This window comes from Corvus moneduloides, unplaced genomic scaffold (genome assembly GCF_009650955.1).
Source record: "Corvus moneduloides isolate bCorMon1 unplaced genomic scaffold, bCorMon1.pri scaffold_110_arrow_ctg1, whole genome shotgun sequence".
Taxonomy (NCBI): domain Eukaryota; kingdom Metazoa; phylum Chordata; class Aves; order Passeriformes; family Corvidae; genus Corvus; species Corvus moneduloides.
The window spans coordinates 120,375-139,572 of record NW_022436877.1 but is presented as its reverse complement, the minus strand read 5'-3'; the positions used below and the strand labels follow the sequence as shown (position 1 = coordinate 139,572).

General features: G+C 63.7%; 4 protein-coding genes and 1 long non-coding RNA gene across 5 annotated transcripts; 2 read left to right on the top strand and 3 right to left on the bottom strand.

The window, feature by feature from the left end:
- Positions 1-843: 843 nt before the first annotated feature.
- Positions 844-3,752, top strand: PSMB6 (proteasome 20S subunit beta 6). The gene is made up of 6 exons (XM_032097768.1): positions 844-1,028; positions 1,449-1,516; positions 2,444-2,575; positions 2,655-2,784; positions 3,089-3,233; positions 3,536-3,752. The coding sequence occupies exons 1-6, from the start codon at positions 939-941 to the stop codon at positions 3,670-3,672; spliced, it is 702 nt and encodes a 233-aa protein (XP_031953659.1). The 5' UTR covers positions 844-938; the 3' UTR covers positions 3,673-3,752.
- A 110-nt stretch (positions 3,753-3,862) lies between these two features.
- Positions 3,863-7,151, bottom strand: SLC25A11 (solute carrier family 25 member 11). Its single transcript, XM_032097767.1, has 8 exons — positions 6,999-7,151; positions 6,336-6,488; positions 5,886-6,092; positions 5,693-5,783; positions 5,350-5,440; positions 5,159-5,258; positions 4,995-5,046; positions 3,863-4,562 (listed from the first exon to the last, which is right to left on the bottom strand). The coding sequence occupies exons 1-8, from the start codon at positions 7,073-7,075 to the stop codon at positions 4,407-4,409; spliced, it is 927 nt and encodes a 308-aa protein (XP_031953658.1). The 5' UTR covers positions 7,076-7,151; the 3' UTR covers positions 3,863-4,406.
- A 52-nt stretch (positions 7,152-7,203) lies between these two features.
- Positions 7,204-18,493, top strand: LOC116438750. Its single transcript, XR_004237909.1, has 4 exons — positions 7,204-7,538; positions 13,720-13,826; positions 16,083-16,191; positions 17,797-18,493. It is a non-coding gene; the product is annotated as an uncharacterized LOC116438750 (long non-coding RNA).
- On the bottom strand, positions 9,153-11,733 carry PFN1 (profilin 1). Its single transcript, XM_032097752.1, has 3 exons — positions 11,562-11,733; positions 9,966-10,158; positions 9,153-9,406 (listed from the first exon to the last, which is right to left on the bottom strand). The coding sequence occupies exons 1-3, from the start codon at positions 11,691-11,693 to the stop codon at positions 9,309-9,311; spliced, it is 423 nt and encodes a 140-aa protein (XP_031953643.1). The 5' UTR covers positions 11,694-11,733; the 3' UTR covers positions 9,153-9,308.
- Positions 16,866-19,069, bottom strand: SPAG7 (sperm associated antigen 7). Its single transcript, XM_032097751.1, has 7 exons — positions 18,890-19,069; positions 18,457-18,524; positions 18,272-18,360; positions 17,817-17,901; positions 17,652-17,741; positions 17,304-17,460; positions 16,866-17,098 (listed from the first exon to the last, which is right to left on the bottom strand). The coding sequence occupies exons 1-7, from the start codon at positions 19,038-19,040 to the stop codon at positions 16,968-16,970; spliced, it is 771 nt and encodes a 256-aa protein (XP_031953642.1). The 5' UTR covers positions 19,041-19,069; the 3' UTR covers positions 16,866-16,967.
- Between the last annotated feature and the right edge of the window lie 129 nt (positions 19,070-19,198).

Sequence of the window (19,198 nt, the reverse complement as noted above, 5' to 3'; positions counted from 1 at the left end):
ACCCTTAAGAAGGAGGGACAACAGGGCTTTCCCCTTAATTTAGACCCTAATATGATGAACACGGAGGGCTTACCCTCAATCTAAACCCATAAAATGGCATGGTGAATGTTTTTCCCTTAATTTTTAGCGAAAACAAATGGAAAACGGGATTCTCTGACAACTGGTATCCCTAACATCCTGGAAAAGGCAGGTTTTCCTTCAATTGATACCCTTAAAATTGCAAGTGAAGGGAGATCCTCCCTGGTTTAAATGCGGACAACAATAGAAAAAGGAATTTTTTCCATTTATTTAAACCCCTTTTTCTCGTTGTATCGGCCGTTTTATTCTGGAGGGGCTGAGGGCACTTCAGAGGGACTGGGGGCACTGCGGAGAGACTGACAAGATGAAATCTGAAGGGTAAAGGAGAAAGATTCCCCCTATGCACCCCCCCCCCCCCCCCCGCTGCGCCGCCTGCTCAGGTGCTGCCCCTTGGCCTTTTCTTTGTCCCTCGGCATTTTGTTGGAGCTACGTTCCATGACCAGGTACATCCGGGTGCTCCCCCAGCCCCTGCGCGATGTTCCAACCATCCTTCCTTGAGAGGCCTCCCGGGACTCCCCGCTCGGGCCCTGCCCACCAGCAGCTCCCTGCTCCCGTCGGCCCAGATCCGCCTCCCCGCAGTCAAGCCCCAGCAGCAACCGCCCCCTCCTCATCCTCGCCGGTCAGACCGGGGGCCACTGCACGGGGTGGACGCGAGGGGGGGCGAAGGAGAGGCGGGCGTGGGAATTCCAGGTCGGGGGAGAAAGTCGGGGGATTTTTTTTCCGAGAAAAAGCACGACCGCCGCTGCGGGCGCCACGCTGCCGTAAAGCATGGCTACCGCCCCGCCGCTCCTGCCGCGCTGACGTAAAGCATCGAGCCAGCCGCGCCGTGCCGACCAGGCTGCCGTAAAGCGCGGGGGAAGATGGCGGCGGTGACGGTGTGGGAGCCGCGGGCCGCGTCAGGCCCCGCCGGGCTGCACCGGGAGTGGACGGCGGAGCCCGTCAGCACCGGCGTGAGTGGGCCGAGGGGCGGCGGGGGACCCCCTTGGAGCGCTGCGGACTCGCGATGGGCGAGGAGGGATGGAGATGTTACGGCCCAGGAGAACCCGCCACGGGGTGGAGGGGGCGGGCTGGGGGGCAGAGGGTCTCCGATGTGTGGCTGAGGCTGGACTTGGAGCTGGGTACGGGGCAGAAGGGGCTGGCGGAGCGGAGAGTTTCCCAAAGGGTGCGGGAAGGGGAATATGGGTCAGAGGGACCCCCCGGAGGGGGGTACTATGGGGCACGGGGTGGTTTCTCTGGGGAGGGAGGAGTTGCTGTGGGTCGGGGAGTTCTGCGGGAAGGGGGTTTCTGTGGGGCGCGGGGTAGTTTCTGCGGGGCAGGGGCTGCTGTGGGGCAGGGACTCGCAGCGCAGCCCCTCCCTTCCCTCCCCCCAGACCACCATCATGGCCGTGGAGTTCGATGGAGGCGTCGTCATCGGGGCCGACTCCCGAACCACCACCGGGTGAGCGCCACGGGCCGTGACGTCCTCAGTGACCTCATGGGGAGTCCCGGATGCTGTCATGGGGTTGTCACTCTTGTCATGGCGTCACCGTGACGTCACTGGGAAGCCACCCCTAAAGCTGTGGGCAGGGTCCCAGATGTCTCAGGTATCAATGTCACACCTGACAGGCATTTTCCATCACCAAAATCAGCTAAGAATCCTTTATTTATGTGGAATAAGTCCTGCAAAAGCATTCTCAGGTTGAAGCTTGTGTTCTCGGTCCCAGTCTTTGGATTTCTCTCCAGGGATCCCATTTTTCAAACCATTTTTCCTCTTTTCAGGGGAGTTCTCAAATCCCAGAGAACCATTCCCCGGTGTGGTGGTAAAAATTTGATTTAAATCCCGTGTGTTAAAATTGCCCAATCCAAAGGGTTTCCTGAATCCTTCTCTGTCCCATAATTCTCAATTCATCTGTAAAATACGGGACGCTTCCCACGCTATCATTGTTATAAGTTTGGGTCCATTATATGGAAAAATTCTTTCCGATGCCTCAGATCTTTGAGCAAAACCTGAATTATTTTTATTGATTCCATCCTGGTAATCTTACAAAATCCGTTTCCCAGCGTTTCCCGGGGCTTATCCCGGGCTTTCTGGGATTTCCTGCCCTATTTTTTTGTTTTGCTCATTGGCACAGCAAATGCCACATTTCTAAGTCCCTTGCCTGTAAACCCCAGCGCTTTGTGCCCAATGAAATTCCGGCATCTTTTTGGGACCGACGCCTGCTTTCCGGGGGTTTCTCAGCACCTCCAGCTCGTCGCTCCTCTTGCGGTGTCACCCTGGGGGGTTGTTACAGTAATATCACGCTGCTGTCACCCAGTGCCTGTTGCTGTGGTGTCACCTCCAGCTGCCGGGGGGCCGTGGAGGTGACATCACCACGGTGTCCCGCAGGTCCTATGTGGCCAACCGGGTGACGGACAAACTGACCCCCGTCCACGACCGAATCTTCTGCTGCCGCTCGGGCTCGGCAGCCGACACGCAGGCCGTGGCCGACGCCGTGGCCTATCAGCTGGCCTTCCACAGGTATCCCCCATGGGCGTGGGGCAGGGCCGGGGGGGCTGTGGGGCCAACCCCCGGCCCCACACCTGGCCCTGCCCCACAGCGTGGAGCTGGAGGAGCCGCCGCGGGTGCGCACGGCCGCCCGCCTCTTCCAGCAGAGCTGCTACCGGTACCGTGAGGAGCTCAGCGCCGGCATCATTGTCGCTGGCTGGGACCCGCGGAGGGGGGGACAGGTGCGCTCCCTTCAGTCCCAGTGTCCCCCTTTTGTTGCCCTGCAGCATTCCTCTTTCTGCCCGAGCATGTCCTTGTTTCCACCCTGGAGTGTTCTCCTTTCTGCCCTGGAGCGTCCCTCCTTCTGTCCCATAATGTCCTTTTTTCCATCTGGGAGTGTCTCGCTCTGCCCCACGTCTCCTTCTGCCTCCCGGTATCCCCTTCTCTGCCCCACAGCACCTACTTCTGCCCTTCAGTCCCCCCTTAGTGCCGCACAGCCCCCTCCTTTGCCCCACAGCACCCTACAGCCCCCCCTGTGCCCCCCAGGTATACATGGTGCCAATGGGAGGGCTCCTCCTGCGCCAGCCCTTCGCCGTGGGGGGCTCGGGCAGCTCCTACATCTATGGATTCCTGGACGCCACGTTCCGGTCTGGGATGAGCCGCTCCCAGTGCCAGGAATTCGTTGCCCGTGGTGGGTTTGGGGGATACTGGAGAACTTGGGGGGGCGGGGGGGGGGGGATGGAGGGAAGGATCCTGAGAGGGATCTTGGGATCCTGGGAGAGGATTTGGGGGCACAGAGGAGTGTGGCTGGCATCGAGGGGTTTGGGGGTGGCCCGGGAGTGGATTTGGGGAACACGGAAGGGTTTGGAAGGTCCTGGAAGAGGATTTGGGGGCACAGAGGAGTTTGGGCAGTGCTGAGGGGTTTTGGAGTGTCCCAGAGGGGGATTTGGGAACACGAAGGTCTTTGGGGGTCCCTGACCCATGTTCCCCCAGCGCTGGCCCTGGCGATGGTGCGGGACGGCTCCAGCGGAGGCGTCATCAGGCTGGCGGCCATCACCGAGGAGGGGGTGGAACGGACAGTCCTGGCCGGCTCTGACCTGCCCTGGGGTGATGGTGGCCCGCCTGTCTGAGGGAGAGCTCCTCCTGGGACCCCCGAATTTGGTGGGGGAAACAATAAATGGCTCCGCTGCCTCTGCTGGATGTTCTTGGGGTCCGGCTTTGGCATCCCCTCCTGTCACCCCTGATCGGGGCGAGGCCACACCCACAGTGCGACAGACACAGACCCCGTCCCTGGTGCGACAGAGATAAAGCACCCCCCAATGTCTGTAGGTCTTGCTTTAATTATATGATCACGATCCATGATTCATTAACAAAGCACAGGGTCGAGGGTGCTGGGGGAAGAGAAGGAGGCGGAATCTGGGGGGGCTCCTGCCCCGCATTTTGAACTTGATATTGGCTGGTAACAAAACCCCCAGAGGGGCGGGAGGGGAGCACAGGGGGAGGGTGCCCTACACTGTCTATAGGGCTGCCCCATAGGGACAAGGCATCCCCTGTTGTCCCCGTGGGAGGGATCCAGCACCCCTGTCAGGCCCAGGGCCCCTTCATAGAGCCCCAGGGATCCCTATAGCCCCAAGGAGTGGGTCATGCACCCTTACAGGGCACAAGACCCCTCCACAGGGCCCCAGGGCCACTTCATAGCCTTGACGGGGGCCAGGCACTCCTATAGAGCCACCTCCCCAGAGCACCTAAGGGAGAGGTCAGACCCCCCCCAAAGCCCCTTCGTGGGGGGTCGGGTGCCCCTACAGAACCCACAGGATCGGGTTGGATCCCCCCAACCCCCCCACCCACTGAGGGGAGGGGGGTGTTAGGCGCTGAGGAAGAGCCGCTGGTACCACTTGTTCATCTGCTCGAGAAAGATGAAGGTGAGCACGGTGTGGGGGCCCAGGCGGGCGTAGTAGGGGGTGAAGCCCTTCCAGAGGCTGAAGAAGCCTTCATACCGCACCACCTTCAGCAGCACATCCTGGGGGGGTAGGGGGGGGAAGGAAGAGCAGTATGTCAGGGGGACCCCCAAAATATGGAGAAACCTTCTGAAAAACAACATGGATGCTCTCCCAAAAGGATGGGGAGCTTTCTTGAAATAACATGCACACCCTCAAAATGATAGGGAATCCTCCCAAAACTATGAGAAACCTTCCAAAAATGAGGGATCCCCACCCCACCAAAATAGTGGGGAGCCTTCCCCAAATGCCAGGGGAGAGCTCCCCAAAATTACGGGCATCTCCTCAAAATGACCTGAATTTCTCCCCCACCTCCAATGATGTGGAACACCCCCAACATGGTGTGAAACCCCCCGCATGAAAGGGGGGTTTCCTCCCAAAATTGACAGAGGAGCCCCTCCTAAATTGTTGGGGACTCCCAAACGGTGTAGCCCTCCTAAACCCTGCTCACTCACCAGCCCGTTGCGGTACTCGGGTTTCCCATCTATTGTCCGCATGTTCTGGATCCTGTTGGGAAAAATTTAGGGGCAAACCACGACGTTTTGGAGTGGAGTGACCACGTGTCACATCTGTGATTATCTAAAGGGGAGCGGGGGACCCCCCCCCAAAATGAACCCACCGGGTCTTGACGATGTCGACGGGCATGGAGGCGGCCGTGGTCACCAGCCCGCTGATCATGCTGGCGCAGAAGTGGCACAGGATGTCATCGCGGAAATGCCCTGGGGGCACCCCAAAACATCAAAGGGGAATGGGGGGAGACGGCCCCAGGATTTGGGATTTCCCCACGGCAGACCCCCACCCTGAACTCACCAGAGTCAAGCAGGAATTGTTTGGACTGGGAGTAGGAGGCAAGCTGGGCAGCGTTGACCACCACGGCACGGGCCATGGTGGGAATACAGCCCTGGGAGAAAATGGGGTGGTTGGGTGAGTCCTGTGCACCTCTAGACCCCACTACATCGCCCCCTGCATCCCCGCTTTCCCCCCCAGACCCCGCTCTCCTCCCTCACCACAGCGGGGATACAGAACTGGGGTGGGAGGCGGGAGTGTGGGGGACACCCGGCTTCCCCCCCATAGCGTGAGGCCAGCCCCTGCACCCCTGGGAAGGCAGCAGGGGAGTCATGGAGGATCTCAGGGTCCCCCAGCCCCCACCTACCCTCCACAGCGTGAGCACCCCCTCCTCCCTTGCCATCCTCACAAGGGCGTCGAACACATTGCGATACCCGCGGCGCTCACCAGGGGGCAGCCTGGGATTTGGGGCAAAAGAAAGGGATTTTGGTAAAAAAAGCATACTTGGGGGGGAGGGGTGGAAGGGGGCACAGGTATTTTTTGGAGGATTAGGGGCTCACCTGCCGTCAGCTGTCATGCGGATGAGGGCCACCTCAGCTGGGGTCCCCACGAAGGCCCCCGCGGCTCCTGCTGTCATGCCCATGGCTGCCTTGGCCAGGAACGGAGGGGGGGTCCCATCAGCCCCCCCAAAACGCTCCAGGAGGACGCTGTAGATGCCCAGGCGCGTGGTGGTGTAGGTAGCTTGGCGAAGAAGGCCCGCCGAGAGCCTGGGGGAACACAGAGAATGGCAGGGGTCCCAAAAATGGGAGGGCAGGAAAGGGTCACAAGGCTTGCAGATGCTTGGGGTTTTGAGGTTTTGGGTGGTCTGTACCCCACGTAGATGACCGGCAACCTCTTGTAGCATGGGATGGACCCCAGGGTGTCCAGGGACGTGGGGTTTGGGGGTTCAAGAGATGTCCCAGGGAATTGGAGGTTCAGGGTGGTTGCAGGGTGTTTTGGAGGGCCCGTACCCCGTGTAGATGCCCCTCAGTCCCTCGTGGCGTAGGATGGACCCCAGGGCGTGCAGGGACGTCCGGTACTCACGGCCCTTGGCCCCGGCCCCGCTCAACTGCATCCGGTTCTTCACCAAGTCCAGGGGCTGCACGAAGACTGTGGCCCCCATCCTAAAGAAAAGGGGTCAGGGAGGGTCAGGGGGACCCCAAAAATACTCACACCGCTCTCCACAGCCCCCCAAATCCACCCACAGCCCTCTCGGAGGAAACCTGGGGTGAGGAGGGAGTCTGAAGGAGTTTTGGGGATCTCTGGCGGGGGGCACAGGGAAGTCTTGCGGGGAGCTGGATGGGATTTCGGGAGGTTTGAAAGGGTTCAGTGGGTTTGAATTGATTTTGGAGGGCACTGGGGCTTGGGGGTGTCTGAAGGGGGCTTGGGGAGCATTTGAGGGACTCAGAATTGGGGAGGCTGTGGGGGGCAGGCAATTGGGGATCGGGGGGAGCTAAAGGATGGGGGGGCTGAGGGGTTAGGAGGGGCATCGGCCGTGGTTTCGGCGGCTGAAGGGAGTTTAGGGGCGAGCTGAAAGGTCTGGGCGGGGGAATCTCGGTTTGGGAGTGCGGGATCGCGGTTTTGACGGGGGACATATCTCGGTTTGGCGGGGGTGGGATGGGGGGGACTCTCACCCGGCCAGGCCGCCGAAGAGAAACTTCACGGACTTCGGGGAGGTCTTGGGCCTCTCAGCCGCCGGCGCCGCCGCCATCGCGGCCGGGCCCTGGTACCGGGGGCGTGGGGGGCGCGCGGGGTCCGGCACCGGCGGCGCCCCAAGGTGACTCGGGGGGGGGGCGCGGCGCCAGTGCGCCTGCGCGAGGCGCGTGCGCGGCGCCGGGGCGGGGGCCCCGCGCAGGGAGCGCGGCTTTGCGGAGCAGCGCCGCCTCTGAGGGGAGCGGGCGTGGCCGCGCGCCCCAGGGCGCGTTCCCTCCTCACGCCTCTGATTGGTGGGAAGCGTTTAGGCGGGAAGAGGAATTGTTCAGTAACCCAGGGGATTGGCTAGGGCGGAAGCAGGTGCTGAGTAGCCTCGCCCCTCTCTCGCGAGATTCCGCCATCTTGGGGGGCTTGAGAGGAACCGGTGGCGGCGGGAGGGGTCGGCGACCGGGACTTCCCGCACTCGGTCCCGCCGCTGCTCAGCGCCGTGGGGTGATGCCTCGCCAGTCCTGTTCCAGCCGGTGAGTGCTGGGGGGTACCGGGACGCACTAGGAGATGTTGGAAAGCATTTGGGACACTGGAGGGCGCTGTCAGGCACTGGAAGGCTCTGTGGGTATGCTGGGAAGCACTTTGAGCGCACTGGGGGTCACTGGGAGGCACTTCGGGTGCACTGGGGGTCACTGGGAGGCTCCTTGGGGGTGCGACTGACGGGCACTGGGGGGCAGTGGAGGCAGTCTGGGTCTACTGGAGGGCACTGGGGGCATTCTTGGGTGCATCGGTCAGCACCGGGGTCCCTCGGAGTCCCCGTACCCGTACTGGTACCTCCCACTAACCCCTACTATCGATTCCAACTGGGAGTCACTGGTGAGGCACTGGAGACCACCCCCATCCCTAGCACTTCTATTCCCCTCCAAACCCTGTCCCTCCTCTCCAGCCCCCCCCCCCCCCCCCCCCGCAGTTTTGGGGTCCCCTCAGGTGTTGAGGGTTGTCGGGGACACCAGAGGGCAGACGCTGTCAGGGATGACACAGGTGACACCACCATCCTACAGGTGTCAGGGTGCTACAGGTGACACGGTCACCTGGGCACGGGGTGGGAGGGAGGCAGTGACACTGTCCTACAGGATGTAGGGGTGCCATGGCTCCACAGGTGACAGTGATGGGGTGCTGGTGTGCCCCAACCTCACAGCCATGGGGGTCACCTCATGGTAGGGGCAAAGGCACGCAGGGGGCCCCAACACCTGGGTCCCTCCAGGCTGGGTGAGGGGGTCGGAGGGATTGACACTCCATCCGGCCCACGGCCCAACTCCCGATACCCCAATTCCCCCCGTGGGGCAACTGTGGGCCCTTCCCCCCCACGTCCGTGAGTCAGACGGGGGGGAGGGGGGGGAACAGGAAGCGCCGGAGCCACCACGTTGCCCTTATATGGACTCGATGGCACCGGAGCCGCTTCCTCCTGCCCGGACGCCTGATCCTGCCCCACATCACCTTCCCACATCCCCATCTCTGCCCTACGCCACCTTCTTCACCCACATCAGCCTCCCCATCTCTCTCTGCCCCACCCCATCCCCCCACATCCGCACTGCTGCCCTTCATCACCCCATCCCACCAACCTCCCCAATCCCCACCTCTGCCCCATATCACCCCATCCCACCACTTCCCCAATCCCCACCTCTGCCCCACACCACTGCCTGAACACCTGGGGCCCCCCCTCACAATTTGCCAGAATATCTAGAGTTCCTGCCCCCCAATTCCCCACAGGCCCTTTCTGTTCCTCCCAAATGTCCCCCAGCCCCCTTATTCCATCTTGCCGCCCCCCCAGCTGCTGTCTGGACCCCCAACTGACTTCCCCCCTGCTGCTGGTGCAGCCCCTGCCATCAGTGCAGCCCCCCAATAAAGCCTCTGCCTCCAAACTTTGCCTCCTGAGAGTCTGGGGGGAGGTCACGGGGCGGGTGCTGAGGCGTCACCCCCGCCCCATCGCGGACTTTGTCCCCCTGGGGCACGGCAGCACCCTTGGACCCGGGTATCCGGGGAGGCCTCCCCGCCCTGGGTGGAGGGCAGGACCGCGCCCCATGGCCCCGGCCGCGCATCGAGGTTCCCCCACAGCACCCAGATCCCTGAAATCCCCGACCCGCAGCGACTCCCCACAAGGGCACTTTATTGCTGCCGGCAGCGGGGATCGGGGTGGTGACAGAGGAGTTGAGGATGGGGTCCTGCTGGTCCCTGGCGGCTCCTGCTGGTCCCTGGGGGTCCAGGGGTCCCCGAGGGGGTCCCGGGGGTCCCCCCAAGCCCCCTCAGTACTGGCTGCGCCGCAGGTGATTGGCCATCTCATAACATTTCTTGTTGACGCAGCCACCGTGGACTCCCTCCTTGCCCATGGCCAGCACGATGGCTGTGGGGGTAGGGGCATAAAGTGGGGGGGCGTCATTCCAAAACCCCCATCAATCCCCAGACAGACAGAGGGGAGAGGGGCAGGAAGCAACAGATGGGATGAAGGGACCCTGGGACAGGTAATCTGGGGGGACTTGGGGCAAGGGGGAGGGGGGACATTAACGGGAAGCAGGTCAGGGGTGACACAGGTGAGAGGGCAGCAGGTGACGTGGCCAGGTGGAGTTGTGTGGGGGAGAGGACACAGAGTGACATGGGGGCGGGGGGGGCGTATCTGGGGAGCAACAAGTGCTGGGGGTGACACAGTGAGGCCATGAGATACGTGGGGGGCACGTGCGGAGGCTTGGGGTCACGGGGGTGACAGGAACAGGTCAGGAGGTAATAAAGGGTGACAGGAAAGTGTGGGGGTGGGGAGTGATACAGGGTGATGGGGTGGTTCCAGGGGGAGGTTCCTCTTGTTGGTGATTTTGAAGGTGGAGGGATCACAGGGGAAGGGGATGGCAGGGGGTGTGCTGGGGAGGGTGATGGGGGTGACACGGGGGTGGTTCCAGGGGGCCCCTCACTTTTGTTGGTGATGGCGGCCGTGATGTTGAAGGTGGGTGCTCCGGCAGCCCCCTTGGTGCGCAGGTCCATGCTGTGCTCCCCCTCCACCAGCAGCGAGTCCCGGATGACGGAGCAGCGCAGCCCCCCCAGCGTCAGTCCCTGCACCAGCAGTGGCCCCCGCTCGGGGCCCACCAGTGCCGCCACCTCCGCTGGCTGTTGGTACAAGGGTCAAGGGGGCACCCCAAAAACAGACCCCAGACCCCCAAAACCCACTCGTGACCCCGTAAAGAACACAGCTGTCTGGGGACTGCCATAACTCCCCCTGCTCAAGGTCCATCACTTTTGCAGGCCGGACAAGGGTGGGGACAGGTCAAGAGGACCCCAAAGGCCCACCCAGGGACCACCAAAACCAAACGCAGACGCCAAACCCCCGGGCAGGGCTCCTACAGGGCACTCGGCAAACAGGGACTCTCATAACACCCACTCCATGACCATAAAAGGGACCCAGGTGTCCTGGGATCCCCATTACTCCCGGCAGGGACCCCACGTCTGACCCCTGACCCCCAAGGGAACCCCAGTAGAGGATCCGAGGATCCCCGTAACCCCCCAGAACTCGAGACCCTCCAGGGCAAATGCTTCCACCAGCTACCATGGGGGAGAACAGGTCAGGAACCCCAAAAACAGCCCCCCAGGAACCCCAAAAGGGACCCCTCAAACGAACCCCCCAGGGACCCTACATTTAACCCAGTGTTAACCCAGAGAGCCCCATCGGGACCTTAAGTCCAGGGACCCCCATGAGCCCCCCCCATAGTCCCCCGGGTGGCCCAGGCGTCCTGCGACCCCCATGACTCCCCCGTGACCCGCAACCTGTGACCCGTGGGCCCTGGGGGACCCCCGTAAATCCCCCATGACCCTACACAGGAACCAGGGGTCCGGTAGCTCCCCTTTCCCACCATGGGCCTCCCCAAACTTCTCTCCTCCCCCCCCCATTTCCGTGGGGGGAAGTGGGGAGGGGGGAGGGGGGTGCGTGCGCGCCGCCCCTCCCCCACAGGAAGCCCCGGCCGCCCCTCCTCCACCGGGAAGTGGCCGCATTCCGTGCATTTTTAGAGGGTTTTTAAGTGGGGAGGGGTTCCTCCACCCCCCCCCCCACCTCCCCGACTAGAGCCCCGCCATTCACTTAGGGGACCGCAATAAAATAGATGGGAAGTGGAGAGGGAGGTCGTCCAACCACGTGGTGTTCGCCCATCCCCCCTTCTCCGGCCGCCTGCGACCCCCGCAAAGTGCTCGAAACGGGGTTAAGGAGGGGACTGCCTCGCCGCCGGGACCCCCCCCCCGGCCCCAGAGCCCCCCCAGCACCGGCCCTCCCCCGGCACCGGGTCCCCGGGCATGGGCAGCGCCCGCGCCGCCGCCCCCCCCCCAACCCCCCGCGCTCCACGCTGGCGCGTTTGCGTTTTTCTCCCTTTTTTGTCCTTCCCGGAGCCCGTCGCGGGAGGGGCGGGGGGGGTCAGCCCCGCCCCTCAGCGGCCACTGGGTCCCCCCGCCCTCCGCGCGCTTGGGCGGGAAACGCCTCGGCGCGCTAGCCCCCCCCCCCACCCCCGCCAGTCCCGGCCTCTCACCGTGATATTGGCGAAGGTCTTGCCGGGGGCGGCGGCCCAGACGGCGGGGGTGTCGCGATAGCCGACGATTGCGGCATCCTGGCAGGTGCCGTCCGCCAGCAGCGTCTCCACGTAGGGCGCCCACCCGCTCATGGCGGCGGCGGGCGGGCGGGCGGGGCGGGGAGGCGTGGCCTGCCGCGGGGGGCGGGGCTGCGCCTGGGAAGGGGCGGGGTTTTCGTCCGGCGCCGGCGCAGTGCGACCCGAGCGCGGCGGCGGCGGAGAAGCGGCGGCGGCGCCGCGCGGCGGTTTTCATAGGGGACGGCAGGGGGCGGGGCCTGAAGGGGCGGGGCCTGAAGGGACGGGAACGCCCCGCGCGTCCCGGAGGGCGCGCGGCGATGGGGGGGGGGGGGGGGGGGGGGGCCTTTGTATCGCGACCCTTCCCTCATTGTCGCGACGTCTTCCTCCCATTGCGATCCCCCGCGTTGTCCCAGCCCCCACTGTTATCGCGATGCCCGCACTCCCATTATTGTGAACCCTTCCCTTATTGCGCCCACACCTCCCCTCAATGCAATCCCCTCGTATTCTGGATCCGGCGATTATCACAACGCATCGGCCCCCGTTATTCAAACACCCCCTCAGTATCCCGACACTCGCTTCCGTTATTCCGACCCTCCCCGTTACCTCGACTCCCACCCCTTATTGTGCCCCCTCTCCCCCGTTAGTCCGACTCCCCCCCCGTTATCGCGACAGCCCCGCGGTTATCGTGATCCCTCCCGACTAATAACGAATCCCCCGTTATTGCGCCACCTCCCCCTATATTGTGAATCACGGTTTTTCTGATACACACACGCCCTTATCGCGACACCCCGCCCCGCGCTGGGCCCTACGTGCAGCCCCGAACGGGGGTCGCTAGCGGGGGATGGGAGTTCAATGTGGGTCTGGGGGTGCAGGACTCCCGCCCCTCCCCCCGTGGGTCGCGGTTTGACTCAGACCCGGGCGGGACTTTCCGGGGGGAGGGGGGAGGGGCAGCGGTTTCACTTCCTGCCCCGGAGTGGGGGAGGGGTCCGGCGGTTGAGGACAGGGAAGGGGGAGACCAAGGCATTCGGGATCGTCTCTCCCCGAGGGGGGCCGAGGGTGCCACGACCCCCAGAGCCGGATTGGGGGGGTCGAGGGCTCGTGAGGGCGTCCGTTCCACCCCCCATAAAAGGCCCGGACCCGCCCCCCCGGCGAGAAGTTCCCCGGGAAGTGGTCAAAGCCACCGCCCCCCCCCACGCTGTGGGGCCCATGGGGCTGAGTCCCCTCCCTCCCCCCCTTCGGTAGTCCTTCGGGGTTGAACTCCCCCCCCCGCAAAGGACCTTCTGCACCCCCAAAACCTTGTCCCCTCAATTCGCCCCCTCCCCTTCTGGCTGGGGCTGTTTCTCCCAGGGCCTTCAGGCGGTGCTCCAGCCCCCCGGCTGGGGGTCGTGTTATCGTGACCTTTAAGGGGGGCTAAAAATAGCCCCAAAGCCAGGGGGAGACGCCCAAGGACCATCGCCAAGTGCTACCAGCCCCGGGCACTTGGGGCATCACCCCTAACCCCCAGCGGGGGCTCAATTTGACCACGGTCCCTCCAGGGGAGAGGGGCAAAGAGAAGGGGATAAATTATCCCGGCGGCCCCTGTGGGGGAGGTGGAAGGGTCCCAGGCAGAGGCAGCACTGGGTGAGAGGGGCCTGGACCCGCCCTGGGCCCCTTTGAATGTCCCGGGTGCTGGGGAGAGGGGTCTGGGCTCACTCAGGGTCCCCCGTGGGATGGGGGGACATAGGGCCAGCTCAGGGCACCTGGACACAGGGGTTCCATCCCCGGGAGCTGGGGGGGGGGGGGGGGGGGCCTCTGTGGAGTCCAGGGTCAGGCTGGGATGCCCTTGACCTTGGCTTTGACCCCTGGGTCCCCTACCCCACACAGCCATGTCCATCCAGAAGATCATGGCCCAGGAGATCCTAGATTCCCATGGGAACCCCACAGCAGAAGTGGATCTGTTTACAGCCAAGGGTGTGGAGGGGCAGGGGGGGTGTTGGGGTGGGGGGGCTCATGGGGGGGTTTGAGGACTTGGAGGAGGCTCAGGGTTGTGGTGGAATGTATCAGGAGTGCTGGGGACATGGAGAGTCCCAGGGCAGGCAGTGACAGTCCCCTCCTACCCCAGGATGGTTCTGGGCAGCTCTTCCCAGTGGAGCCTGCACTGGGATTCACAAGGCCCTGGAGCTCCAGGATGGGGATGAGAGCCGCTACATGGGCAAAGGCGGGACTTTGGTAAGCTGGGACCTTGAGAAAGGGGGAAAGTGGGCACGGCCAGTGACCCCCAAAAACATTCAGGGACCCCCAAGACCCTGAAAGTCCCAAGGAGGTACCCTAAAACCCAAACAGATCCCCCCCAAGAGCCAACAATCCCTCCAGTGACCCCCCCAATGGTCCAACCAGACCCCTCGAGAGCCTACAACAACCCCAAGACCCACTTGGGTCCTCCAAGAGCTCCCAGGATTCAAATAGATCCCCCATGATCAGCTGCCTCCCCCGCAATGACCCTCCAAGACCCAACTGCATCCTCTACACCCCCACCCAAGACCCAACTGCATCCCCTAAACCACCCCTCAACACCCATCTCATTCCCCCCAAGACAAAACAAGCCCCCCAACCCTTCCCACATCCCCAAATCCCCACGTGTCAGGTCAGAGGTCACACCTTCTGCCCCCTCCAGGGGTCCTGAAAGCCATGGAACACATCAACAAGACCCTGGGCCCAGCTCTGGTGGAGAAGGTGCATGTGAGGGAGGGGCAGGAGGAATTGGGGGACACTTAGGGGTAGGCAGGGAGGCCGACACTCCCTCCCCATACCCCAGAAACTCAGCATGGTGGAGCAGGAGAAGATCGAGGTCACGACTGAGATGGACGGCACCGAGATTGGTTGGGTCTTGGGGTCACATCATGAATTTGTGGTAATTAGAGAGAGGTCATGGGGTAGTGGGGCAGGGGTGAGAAAGGGCAGGAGGTGGAGGGGGGGCACCTGGACACCTGGGTCCATCTGCCTTTGGAGGGAGGGCAATTAAGGGGGGTGGTCTTCAGGCCTGGATGCCCAGGTCCCCTTGGCCAAGGGTCAGCATTGAGCGTGTCCACGTATGGGGTCCCTGTGGTCTCTGGAGGGATTTGGGGGACCAAGAGCGATTTGGGTCCTGGTTGCCCCAGGTCTGTCTCTGCTGGGGTGGGGGTTCAGGGGAGATTTGGGGATTCAGGGGGAATTTAGGCCCAGCTCCCTGGGTGCCCTTCCAGCGCTGGAGCTTCTGAAAGCAGCCATTGGGAAGGCTGGGTACATGGACGAGGTGGCCATCGGGATGGACACGGCAGCCTCTGAACTCTGCCATGAGGGCAAATATGACCTGGACTTCAAATCCCCCCCTGGATCCCAAGTTCTTCATCACCGGGGAGCAGCTGGGGCAGCTCTACCAGAGCTTCATCAAGGACTACCCTGCTGAGCACTGGGATGAAACTGAGAGGGCACTGGGAGGGACTTCGATGGCACTGGGAGGGCACTGGGAAGGCACTGGGAAGCAGGGGAGTGACACTGAGGACTGCGACGCACTGCAGGGCATTGGGATGACCTGGAATGGACTGGGGCGTAACTGGGAGGCACTGGAAAGGCAGCTGGGGACTCTGATAGCTGATACAAGGCCGTGCCCAGGGCCGCAGGGTGGTCACTGTCCCTCTCCCACACCCCCAGGTGACTGGGCCATATTGGTGCACACTGGTACATCCTGGTGGCTGTTTCCCCACCATGGTGTCAGTTGAGGACCCCTTTGACCAGGATGACAGGGATGGCTGGAAGCAGTTCTTGACACAGGCAGACATCCAGGTGGTGGACAATGATCTGACAGCGACCAACCCAAAACTCATCGCACGGGCGGCCAAACTGCAGGCACGCAGCTGCCTCCTGCTCAAGGTCAACCAGATCAGATTGGTCACCAAGTCCATCCGGGCGCGAGTCCTCCGAATCCTCGTGCAACTCCCTGTGCAAATGCCCCGCACCGAGTCCATGCAGGCGTGATCCTCGTGTGACCCCACACCCTTGCGCGGGGGTCATCGTCCCCGCGTAACCCCCTCGTTACAGAGTCCATCCGGGTGTGAGCGCACGTGCAAATCCCCCACAGCTGAGGCCATCCAGGTGTGACTGCACACACAAATTCACACAAACTCTTGTGAAAACCCTGACCACGGAAACCATTCAGGCTGAGTCTGTGCAAACCCTCCTGCGAATCTCTGTGAAAGCCCCCGGCTCACCGTGTCCATCCAGGCGCGAGTGCGCAGGCAAATCCTTGCACAAACCCTCGGGAAAAGGCTCCTTGGGAAGAGGCCTTGTGCAAACTCATACGAGGCAAGGCCTCTGCACAAAAATCTCTCATGGAAATGCCCCTCATCATCCAGTGCAAAGCCCTTGTGTGAAAACCTCAGGCACAACCCTCATCCCAGCTCATGTCCCCATGTCACCTCCCGTGACCCTGCCTGTGTACCTCCACAGGTGCAAGCTGGCCCAGAGCTACAGCTGGGGGGTCATGGTGAGTCACCGCTCGGGCGAGACTGAGGACACCTTCATTTCGGACCTCGTCGTGGGGCTCTGCGCTGGCCAGGTGAGTCCCAGCATCCCCTGTCACCCCCCTGTTCCCCCATGACACCCTCCATTGTCCCCCATCGTCCCCAGATCCAGACGGGGGCTCCCTGTTGCTCGAAGCACTTAGCCAAGTACAACCAGCTGATGAGGCGAGGGGTCTCCACGTCTGTGTCCCCTCCCTTGTCCCCAAATCTGTGTGCGTCCCCCCTTGTCCCCACATGTCCCCAGGGGTCCCTGCTGCCTCCATGTCCCCACATCCCCCACAGAGAGCTGGGGGGGTGCCCAAGCCCATCCCCATGTCCCCCCCAGGAGTGTCCTTGTCCCTGTGAGTCCCACATGTGCCCCCGCCCCTTCCCCAACCCCCCGTCTGCTGACCCCTGGATCACCCCCATGTCACCCCACTGAGCTCTCATCCCCCCCAGGATTGAGGAGGTCCTGGGGGATGGGGCCAAGTTCACGGGGCGCAAATTCCAAAATCCCAAGGCCACGTAGGACGGGGAGAGGCAGAGAGGCCCACCCTGCCCCCCCCCCGCCAAGGGGTTCCCCCCACTTCGTGAAGTAAACTTCATGAAGTACCAGGAGCTCCCCACTCATGCTTTGTTGGGAGCAGCGGGACACGCACACACACGATCTGGGATATGGGGGTGCCCCTCCTCACCACAACTGCCCCCCAAAACAGACATGGGGACCAGGCCAGGAGATGAGGTGCTTTATCACCCCTGCTGTGCATCCCTGTCACCCTCCCCCACACTGTTAAATACCCCCGGGGGCTACAGCCCCCCCACCACCCTCCTATCACACAGAGGGGCCCCCGGGGCCCCCCCCGGCCCCGCCCTCGTCCTCCGCCTGCCGCAGCCGCTTCTTGGCCCGGATCTCGTTCATGGCCTCTTCGATGGAGCGCGTGTCCCGCTTGTTGGCCACCGGCACTGGGGGGGCACAGGGTGGAACCAGGTGGCTGTGACTCCCACAGCGACCCCCCAGCCCTCCATTGAGAGCCTAGGTATTTGGGTGCCCAAAACTCCCCCGGGAAGGGATCCAGGTATCCAGGACACCTCCAGGCCTCCTGGACCCCCGGGACCCTCCTGGACCATCACAGACTCCCTCGGGACCTCCCCAGGACCCCCTGCTCACCACAGCCATACGCCTTGTTGGCCTCCATGGTGCGGGCAGCAGCTTTGGCGGCGTCGGAGCCGATCAGGTGCCGATATTTGTCTTTGTAGTCGTTGGGGGGACCCGGGGGGGCCGGGCCGCGCTCAAGCTCCGCCTCCTCCTGCTGTGCCGCCAGCTCCTGGGGGCAAGGCGTCAGCAACAAGCCCCGCCATACACCACCCGCTCAGGCCGCACCCACCAAGCCTGTGCCACACCCATATAAGCCCTGCCCCCACTGTGAGTGCATGCCACACCCATCTGGCCACGCCCTGTTGGGCCCCACCCATATCGCAATTAAGTCTCGCCCCACAGCCACTAAGCCCCGCCTACCCGGAGGCGACGCCGCTCCTCAGCTCGGGCCGGGTCCCACTCCTCGCCGCGCCGATACGCGTCCAGCTCCTCGTCCGACGGCGCGAACTCCTGGGGACACTGGCATCGCCCTGTGTTCCCTCACCTCCCCTGGTCCTCCCCACAGTGTCTCCCGCCATCCCCCACCTTTTTGAACACCATTACGTAGCGACTGTCCTCGTCATCTCCAAAGGAGAAGGATGTCAGCCCGGCCACCTCCGCCACGTCGTGCCTGGGGGAACAGGGAACTGCTGGCACTGGGGCTCCCCAGAGGGGTCCTTCCCCCCCTCACAAGGGTCCCCAACTGCCCCAGAGTACAGCTGCCATCCTGGTGTGCTCCTGTCCTGCCCCGTGTCTCCAGTGTCCAACGCCAGTGTTCACAGTATTGCCCCAACAGTGCAGCCATAGTTTCCCCAGTGTCCCCAGTATCCTCCCAAGTGCCCTCCCATCCCCACGTCCCTCAGGGTCCCCAATGTTCTCCCAAGCGCTCTCAGTGTCCCCTCTGCCCCGCCCCTGCCCTCCCAGTGTCCCCCTAGTGCCCCGCAGAGCACACAGTACTCCCCCAGTGCCCACCTTCCCAGTGTGCCCAGGGCCCCACTCACAGGATGCTCCTCTCAATCTTGTTCATGGGCTGGAACCGGCGCCGGGGCTCCCCGGTGGCCTGGATGAACTGGGACACCTCCTGCTCCATCTGGGGATACACGGGCAGTCCAGGGGGGCCCAGGAATTTGGGGGGGCCCATGAAGAGTAGCCCGAAATGCCCAGTGATGCCCGTCCCCCCACTCACCCTCTTTCTGAACTCGACCTTCTGGCGCTTCTCCTGCTCCTGCAGCTTCTTCATGCGAGCGGCTTGTTCTGGAGCGGACAGGGAGGGTCAGGTCGGCAGGGACCCCCCCCAAAACCTCCGGGGGGCGGAGGGGGCAGGGCCAGCACCATCCCGGGGATGTCACTGAATGGGCGGGGCGTGACCTGGGATGGGCGTTGCGTGGGGCGTGGCCAGACGCCCCCCTCCCCCCGTCAATCAGGAGAGCAAGCGCGTGCACAGAGAGGGAGCGGAGCCAGCAGCCCGCGCGCGGCGGGGTCTCGCGTGAGGGTAGGCGCCGGGAGTGGGGGGGGTTGCGAGGGCGAAGAGCCGGGACGCGCCGCTCCCCGCCCCGACCGGTCGGTGCCCCCCCCCCGCCTTCCCCCGGTGCCTCCGCGTCCTCCCCAGCCCCGCTGACCCCGCGCCCGGCGCCGCGTCTCGCCGTCGGCGGCGGCGGGCGGCCGCTCCATGGAGCTCAGGATGGAACCCAGCAGGTCCAGCTCCGCCATCTTGCGACGGGGCGATGCGTGACGCCGCGCGCGGGCCGCGGCCCCGGCGTCTTGCGTCATCGCGTCGGGGACGTAGGAGGGCCCGGCCTCTGGGGAAAGGGGCGGGGCGTTCTGGAGAGGGCGGGGGACTGGGCGTGGCCTCGCCGCAAAGGGGCGTGGCCTGGCCTTTAAAGGGCCCGCCGGGGTCTGCCCGTGAGGGGCCGCCACTCCCCGCCCTC

Coding starts and splice junctions, on each gene's coding strand:
- SPAG7 (XM_032097751.1), bottom strand. CDS start 19,040: ATGACGCAAGACGCCGGGGCCGCGGCCCGCGCGCGGCGTCACGCATCG. Junction 18,525..18,889: donor GACGCGGCGCCGGGCGCGGG/GTCAGCGGGGCT, acceptor TGTCCGCTCCAG/AACAAGCCGCTCGCATGAAG. Junction 17,099..17,303: donor CAACAAGGCGTATGGCTGTG/GTGAGCAGGGGG, acceptor GTGCCCCCCCAG/TGCCGGTGGCCAACAAGCGG.
- PFN1 (XM_032097752.1), bottom strand. CDS start 11,693: ATGAGCGGGTGGGCGCCCTACGTGGAGACGCTGCTGGCGGACGGCACC. Junction 10,159..11,561: donor AGACCTTCGCCAATATCACG/GTGAGAGGCCGG, acceptor TTGTACCAACAG/CCAGCGGAGGTGGCGGCACT. Junction 9,407..9,965: donor GGCCGCCATCACCAACAAAA/GTGAGGGGCCCC, acceptor CTACCCCCACAG/CCATCGTGCTGGCCATGGGC.
- SLC25A11 (XM_032097767.1), bottom strand. CDS start 7,075: ATGGCGGCGGCGCCGGCGGCTGAGAGGCCCAAGACCTCCCCGAAGTCC. Junction 5,259..5,349: donor ACAATTCCTGCTTGACTCTG/GTGAGTTCAGGG, acceptor GGGTGCCCCCAG/GGCATTTCCGCGATGACATC. Junction 5,047..5,158: donor GTCGACATCGTCAAGACCCG/GTGGGTTCATTT, acceptor TTTTCCCAACAG/GATCCAGAACATGCGGACAA.
- PSMB6 (XM_032097768.1), top strand. CDS start 939: ATGGCGGCGGTGACGGTGTGGGAGCCGCGGGCCGCGTCAGGCCCCGCC. Junction 1,517..2,443: donor GACTCCCGAACCACCACCGG/GTGAGCGCCACG, acceptor GGTGTCCCGCAG/GTCCTATGTGGCCAACCGGG. Junction 2,785..3,088: donor ACCCGCGGAGGGGGGGACAG/GTGCGCTCCCTT, acceptor TGTGCCCCCCAG/GTATACATGGTGCCAATGGG.